The sequence below is a fragment of the Panulirus ornatus genome, chromosome 14 (assembly GCF_036320965.1).
Source record: "Panulirus ornatus isolate Po-2019 chromosome 14, ASM3632096v1, whole genome shotgun sequence".
NCBI lineage: Eukaryota > Metazoa > Arthropoda > Malacostraca > Decapoda > Palinuridae > Panulirus > Panulirus ornatus.
The window spans coordinates 58933326-58941579 of record NC_092237.1 but is presented as its reverse complement, the minus strand read 5'-3'; the positions used below and the strand labels follow the sequence as shown (position 1 = coordinate 58941579).

The 8254-nt window shown below is 43.2% G+C and overlaps 1 protein-coding gene across 1 annotated transcript; it reads right to left on the bottom strand.

Annotated features, from left to right (window-relative positions):
* Positions 1-2818: 2818 nt before the first annotated feature.
* On the bottom strand, positions 2819-8037 carry LOC139753468 (helix-loop-helix protein delilah-like). Its single transcript, XM_071670019.1, has 2 exons — positions 7945-8037; positions 2819-7697 (listed from the first exon to the last, which is right to left on the bottom strand). Exon 2 carries the CDS (start codon positions 7530-7532, stop codon positions 6783-6785), a length of 750 nt encoding a protein of 249 aa, XP_071526120.1. The 5' UTR covers positions 7533-7697; positions 7945-8037; the 3' UTR covers positions 2819-6782.
* Positions 8038-8254: the final 217 nt, after the last annotated feature.

Genomic DNA, 8254 nt, shown 5'->3' with positions numbered 1-8254 from the left:
TTGATTCATTTTCAATCTCACTGATTCAGAATTTGACTCTAGTGTTTCTTTAATGAAGCCAATCCTCCAGTTGTAACTTCAGTGGTGTACCTGTAGCTCTATAGAGGTTCCACTGTAATGTAGTGGTTCCACTGTAATACAGAGGTTTCGCTGTAATCTAGAGGTACCGCTGTAATCCCATTGTTCAGCCTATGGCTTCAGTGGTTCACCTATAACCTCGATGTTTTATCAGATGCCCTAGTGAGCCAGCTATAGTGTTACAAGGGAATGATAAGAACAACAAACACTGGGTCCTTTCGAGAGTGTTTGCGATACTGGAAGACGTCAGAAATATAGCGATTAGTGTACTGAAGGTAAACAAGCAAGGTGATGACCGAACATTTCCACGGTACATCCCATGTACTTCACTTGTAAACTAAAGGTACAGCGAACCGCCTTGAGGTACCTCTGTAAGACGGATGAACCAGTTTCAGCCTTCAAGTTTCTTCACGTTCTGTACCCTGGCTGACCCCATCTGGTGGTAAATCAAATGGGTGACTAGTTGATGAAACTCGATCCGGTGATGTGTGGCCTTCATAGTAAAAAAAAAGAAAGAAGAATGCATAGATCCAGTGGACCTATTGCCACTGTATTACAAGTGGTTAGTCTGTTTTTGTAACCTAAACCAACTTTCTTCTCTGTACGTTGAGTAGTTCAGATGTTCTGTTCCCCAAATGGACTCTCCCTCCCTCTCCCCTCCTCCTCCTCCTCCTCCCTTGCTCTGTATCATCCAAATTGATCAGGTGCTTTGTACCCGAGGTGGGTGGCCCAGGTGTTTTATATAAGATCAATGGGAGTAACACGCATCAACGTATCATCATTAATCATCTCAACTATCCATCACGGATGCGACGGTGGAAACCCATCACTAGCGAACACCAGCCATAAATCCCAGGGGGTACTGATCGTTCGCTGAAATCTTCTCCAGCTCATGACTTATCCTGAACACGTTCGATTGATCGCCAAGCACTCGAGATTAATCTTATGGAATAACGCCATAATGTAATCCAAGAGAAGGGAAGGAGGGAGTTCTGAGCCTCCCCTGCCATTGTCGTATTATTGTTATAGTGTAGGGTCATGTTGTCGTAAGTCAGATGGGGATGTAATTGATATCTTTTGACCCTAAACAAATGTTGTTATTATTGTTATCATTGGTCATAACTGGAATAAGAATTAATCAGCAACAGGCCATAGATTTTTTTTTTAACGCCATCATTATTTTTCACGTCAAACGTCGTACTGAAGCTAAAATTTTTCCATTATTAAACTCGTAACAAAACTATAAGAAAATCATTTTTTTACTCCTGTATTTAAGGGTCGTTACGTATTTAGAACACGGCAGCATCTAACCCTTTACGATTCTGTTAAATCACTGTTGTTTTAGGTCTGAAGGTTTGTCAATATCCTTCTATGAAACCTGATCTTACCGCGGCCTCTGTTGCTGTGTGGGTCAAGGAGGAGGATTCTGTTAACAGGAGGACTAGCTCTACCACCTCGAGTTTTGAAGTGAACCACAAACTGTCCTGGAGTTACGTTGGTCCAGCTCTGCTGATGTGCCGTTCAGCTAGGATGTATAAACTGACTTCACCTGTTGTTAATCTGTGCTGGAAGGTCATCTCCCCGGCAGGAGCACTGTGGTTGAAGCTGACGCTAATTCTTGTCTATAGCTATCGGGGTTGACAGCTAATGCAGACTACCAACGTGAGGATCTCCTCCCTAGAACATCGTACCGTAGCTACAGTGGGGCTAATGCTGTCGGGTTTAGTTGGTAATAATGGTGTCAGGGTTGTGGCTCTGACGAGGGGGAAAAAGTAATGGAACTGTGTGGTTCCTGAGGTGCTCCAGGTGCTGAGGGAGACGCGATGGTGTCCACACCTGCAAGGGAAGCTGTGAGAGAGATAATGTCAGGGTTTTTTTTTTATTTCCATCCTTTAATTCTGGCTTCACACGTTAATGTCATTATACCATGGCGTTCAGTGAGTAGAGAGAGAGAGAGAGAGAGAGAGAGAGAGAGAGAGAGAGAGAGAGAGAGAGAGAGAGAGAGAGAGAGAGAGAGAGAGGAAAGCCAGATGATGATACGAAAGTGACTCAGCGCTCAAGGAGAAGTTCCTTACGATTCACAGCTGAGACAAAGTAACCAACGCTGCAGGGGAATAACCGATCTCAGACAACCTTACATTTGTGACCTCGACTTATCACCTGTGAGAAACAAGGGGGTTGACGATGGGCGTGGCTGACTTGGCGGTTGACCCGCCTCTCACCTCTGACCCTGTGCCGATAGACGTGACCTGGTGTGACCTGGCCCGCCTCTCACCTTTTCGGGGTCGTTGAAACTTGATCATAATGCTCAGAAAATCTTGCCTGCGAACACTGGTACCTTCACCGTAGCCTGAACCGTGGATTGAGGATGTGTTTGATCAAAGACTTTTGTCGTAGATGTATAGTAATGCAAGGGATAGGACTGACATGTTTCCCACCTGTATAGTTTCATATTAAGAACACACACACACACACACACACACACACACACACACACACACACACGCACACACATATATATGTGTGTATATATAGGTGTACACACACACACACACACACACACACATATGTGTATATATAGGTGTGACACATGTATCATAATAAAAAATGAATACAATCAAGTTTTTTCTTTGCTTTTAACCTGCTTGCTATAAAATTCAGCTTTTCACAATTACAGCATAGAGAGAAAACAGAGATCTTAGAACTTAAATCCTGGGGTTAAGAGAAACACAAATTACGAAAGAAACCCTTTAATTATATTCATTGACTAATCAGTATTATGACACCTTCATTGTTGATAGAATTAACATATATACAGACAATTCACAGAAAGACATATCCACAAGAACATTGAAGAACACCCGAAAAAGTATACAAATATATACATATACACTAGTGTGAGGGGAATAATGAGAAACCATTATGACACCAGATTCTTAGACCATTCGTTTGTCTCATATTTCTGAGAGAAGTGCAAAGATAAGTGCTCTCAAAGTCTGCTCTGGTATTAAGTGAAAGAATGAGTGGATCCAGTGTCTGCTGTGGTTCTAATTACAAGGGAGAGTGTGTTTAGGGGCTTTTGTGTTTCTCAGCACAAGACTGAGCGAGTTCAGTATCTATTCATAGTTCTAAATGGACAAGTATTTTCAGAATCTGTTGTGGTTTAAAGTAGAATACCGAGTTCGTTCATTATAGCTTGTGTTCCCAAGTATAAATATGAGTGCGTTCAGTGACTATTGTGGTCCTGATTAGGAGAGCTGAGTGCGTCCAGTGTCTGATGTGGTCCTTATCAGAAGACTGAGTGCGTTTAGTGACTATTGTGGTCCTAATTAGAAGACTGAGTGCGTCCAGTGTCTTTTGTGGTCCTGGACTTTATGTTGTCATCAGACGATAGGGTACACAGCATTGGCTAAAGGGGAGTCAGGATGTCAAAGATAAGAATTCCATATGAGTAACAAAGTGTTTTACGAATAACGAAAGTATCAGATATGAGATTAGAATTTTCGATCGTACAGATTTCTTAAAAAGATATTTAGCATTGCCAGAAGTACAATATAACATTACAATACAATGCTACAATAGGTTGATACAACAATTGTGTTTTTTGGAAGCACATACTAGTGTGTGAACTGTATTGTATTCATATCGTTTTTGTGAAGGTCCCAGTCACAAGCCTTCATCCTAATTGTAATATGGAAAACGGCCAAAGCGACAGATGATAAAGAGGAGAGATGTCTTCGAGATTTTGAACATGTAAAGCCTACTACCTTTATAAAAGGATCAGATCATAAATAGTAAGTAGTTCTAAAGTTTCGTGGTACAGTGAAGGCAGGAGAAATCATAACAGCTCACCCTTGAGTTGTTGACGGCTACACTTAAATCATGTGGGGCACTGGACTTACGTAGTCAACACGCAGCCTAACTAATGGCGGGGAAACAAATGCAGTCAGAAATTACAACATAACCTATAGAGGATGTAAAGAGGACCAACACTGGGGTGAAAGGCTTAGGGGGGAACTGAGTTGGATTCCCTTAGATCTGCCTGTGCCAAGTAAGTGCGGAGAGTTAGAACCTCCCTAGATGTGAATGCTCTACAGAAAGACAAGGTAATCTTTTGTATAAATCGTAACAATATTTTAGAAGAAAAGAAACGTATAATCGGAGCAACTATTTACGAGAAACGACTCTTTTAATCAGAGCGACTGTTCAGAGGAAAAGAATCTTTGGAATCTGAGCTGGGATAGAGGGTTTTTAGAGGCAAGGTTAACAATTTGAGTAATGTGGCATTTTTCAAAAACATACTGAATGTCAGGGTGATGCTGAATTACGATGTCGAATTATAAGCGCCGTGAGGGAAGAGATGGGTAAGTTATGAGAGTTTCTTTTTAGATAAAGAAATTTGGAGAAGCTGAGTTTTAGTGATGTTGAAAGTAAATGAATAACATCTACTTCAGTGGGGGATATCTTGTCCAAGTTTGAGTTTATGGAGACATTTGTGACGAGAAGAGACGAAAAGTCGATCGAGCAAGGAAAGACGAAGCGGATTCGAAAGGCGTGGAGAATTGTTAGTGTTGAATCGTCAGCCTTTGGGTTACATTCTGAGGTTGGGATATCAGTAATAGAACGCAAAGAGAGCGTAGGAAGCAGGCTAGAACCCTGAGGAACACCACTGTTGACTGGAGAAGATGGAAATGTAGATCCATCAACATTTACGGAGACAGACCGTCGAGATAAGAGGCTAGATGTGTGAGAGAGCAGAGTGTAGGAGGAGAGTCAAAAGATCCAGGCTGTAGATTAGACGACCCCCAGTGCCTCACCCTGTCAAGAGGCATTGCTTGTCATGACAGGCATCCAGCTGACTTGTGTCATGGCAAATCCGGCCGTGTCACGTCTTTTTGTCCCTGTTCGGTGTGCCATATCATGGAAGTGAAGGCAGTGCTATGTCTTTTGGTTTGCTTTATTATGTCTTGGTGTATTAGGTATATCGCATTTAAGGCAGTGACGGTTGTGTTATGTGGTCTAGTTCGTGTTAGGTCTGTAACATCATGGGAACACCGGCTTGATCATGTCTTTCAGCTATGTTCGGAGTATTGCATTATGGTATTGAAAGCTGTGTCACGTCTTTTGGCTAGGTTAAGTGTATCACATCATGGAAGTGATGGCTGTATCATGTCTTTAAGGTATGTTAGATGTATCACATCATAGAAGTGACAGTTATGTCATGTCTTTTTTTTTCCCCAAAAGTTAAGTTTATCACAAAAGATTTGTTTCAAACAATATAACAATAGCATTCAGTCCAGCTACACAATGTACATTTCATCCACGTTTCAGCTACGACGCTCGGTCAAGCTGTATCTTCAGTCTCGGTCAAGCTGTATCTTGCGTCTCGGTCAAGCTTATCTCCCGTCTCGGTCAAGCTGTATATCATCATGCCATCCAGCAGCTGCAGATCATCTAGTCACTCTATTTCTAAGTCTTATTTTGCCACTCGACACACCCCAAGGATCTGTGTTCTAGACTTCGTTTGTTTTCATAAACGAATCCTAAATGCCAAGTATTTCTAAGATGCTCTTGGATTCTGTTAAACAATTCACTTGATTTTCTGTTATTGTTTCTATTTCTCTTTCTATTGATTGAAAGATTAATTGAGTTAATTGTGCAACAGTTTCTATGTTGCATTGGCTAAGCTTTCTACAACTGATTCCTCGACCATTTTATTCAATTTTGACTCGTATCAAATCACTGTTTCATTCATTACATTTCTAGATCTTAAAGAATCCTGTGTATCATCATATGTTAAAGGATACCTGTTAATGTAGAATTTGTTTTTAGAGCTTACCATATTTTTCACCTGTTTCGTTCGGGACAAGTGCTGTTTCGTTTGAGACAATTATTATAAAAATTATGAATAGTTTCAGTAACGACCCTAAAGCTCCTTTAACAGGTGAAAAAAAGCCTGTTTAAGGTTGCAACAAACTTGATGAGCCAATATTGACATCTATGGACAAAAGACCTTTAAAAATATGTAGGGTGGGAAGAGTGAACAGTCACCAAGGATCGCATAGGTAGTGAAAACGTCACTCAAAGTGAACTACAGGTAAGTGGTATTGGATCTGACTATTAGACACTAGTTAGAGAATCACAAGACCTGGAAGCGTCTCCTGGTATAAATCCTATGATATTACTCCGTCGATTCTTACGTTTTGACGTATTCATATGACAATTATTGGCGGCGACTTGTGCCTGATGTTACTTCTCTGATTTTTTAATGTGTTCATCAGTTGATTTTCTTTTTTTTTCTGAATGGTGAGCCACAGAAGCTACTCGTGCGGCACTTTACTTGACTAAAATTTGCCTACTGTCAGAAAAGGATGAATGGATTGTATTTTTGTATGTTTTCTCTAAAGGACGGTCGATTTCGGCAAGATTGCTGTAGATTACCATTCTACATATCCTCCCAAGGAGATGCACTTGATAGTACTTGTGTTATGGTATATATTTCCACTTGTTACTTATACTTTCTCAAAACTTTCACAAACATGGTCAATGCGCGACAGGAATACACACAGGGGTGTTTCTCACTATAGTTTGGAAGTACTAGTCCACTTTTGCGTGTCGGTTTTCCAGAGTGTCATATCTGGAGAACCTGGAATATCACATGTCAGTCTCCAGCAGGAGCGTCCCGCCCTTCGCTCCTCCAGGCATCAGGACACCAGCGGGGAGTGGTGTCCGTCGGGCCAAGCTTGGGGCTCAGGCTCAGGCCCCAACCAGAGTGCCACGGTCTCCGTCTCAGACATCGGTGCCAGGTAAGAGAGCGCTTCACTGTCGCTCTGGAAGACTTCGGAGTTCGATGAGGTACACAGGAGAGACACGAAGTCGGAGTCTGCAGGCGTGTGGTGGGGAGACTGCTGGAACTTTCCAGGACTGGTGGTGGCGTTGTGGTGGAGGTCAAGCTGAGGTTGCTGGAGTTCAGAGGCATCTTCCAGGACGCTGGAAAGGACCCAGGAGCAGGTGTCTGGGTGCGTGTTACCTTCCAGGATATCCTGGAGGGACCTGATGTAGGCGGAGGCAAGTCTCAGCGTGGTGATCTTGGTCATCTCGGAGGCGGCGCGACGGCTACACACCCACGAAGGCAAGACGCCTCGTAGGCTCTCGAAGGCCGTGTTGATCTGCCGCATGCGGTACCTCTCCCGGGCGTTGGCCGTCTTCCTGCGGTACCTGGACAGTGGCGGTGGCCGCTGTTTGTGCCGCACCGCCTCCTGGAGGTTGCTCCACTCGCTGTCACAGCGACGCCGTGGCTGGACCGCTCGGGGACGTAACTGGTACTTTCCACCAGACATCCCACCAGCCTTGTTATCTTCGTTATCGTTCTCGTCTGTGTTGTTATTATTGTTATCATCCACCGCGTCACTCCCGTCCTCCTGAACTGTCTCTTGATTTTCTATTTTGGCCATTTTTTTTCCTTTTAATTTCCTTCCAGTCCACAAGTGTTCCCTAAGGTTGGAAATGTGTCTGTGAAGTACCACGCACCTGTCACTCGTTATATGACCATTAGCTCCGGAAGATCACGTGGGGAAACACTGATTGGTTCACGTGTAATCTCTGACTTTGCTGCACATCTGCAAGATGAGAAAAAAAAAGGTATGCGTAAGTAACATCATGCGTCAGGTGATGAACACACTCAGACATTGTTTCAGAATCAGCAAAATTCCGACTCATTAAAGAAAGAACACTCGTCAATCTCTTTTTTTTTTTAATATACGATCTTTTCCATCTAATCTACAAACTAAACACAATTTCCAACGCGAGAATGGTGCCACTAAGGCTTCAGAATGAGTAAAACGTTATCAGGGAAGAGCGACTCACATAATATCGAAGTGTACGAGGGGCGCGAGTGAGAAGGCTCTGGAGGAGCGACCGTCACCTACGTCCTATCGTAACGAAGGGCTCCGGCCCACTGAGCTTCTCAATACCCTCCCACCCTCTGATCCCGGGCCCGACACCCTGGCCACGCAGCCATACACCATGCAGAGTTTATATATACCTTTTTCACAGCCTCCCTCACCTTCCACTCACTCGGTTTTGCCATTTTCCGTGAATTCAAGAGTCAAGCTATCCATCTGCGAGAATGCCCACCTACCGAAGGCTACAGGGCGATGAGGAATCCTATCTATAT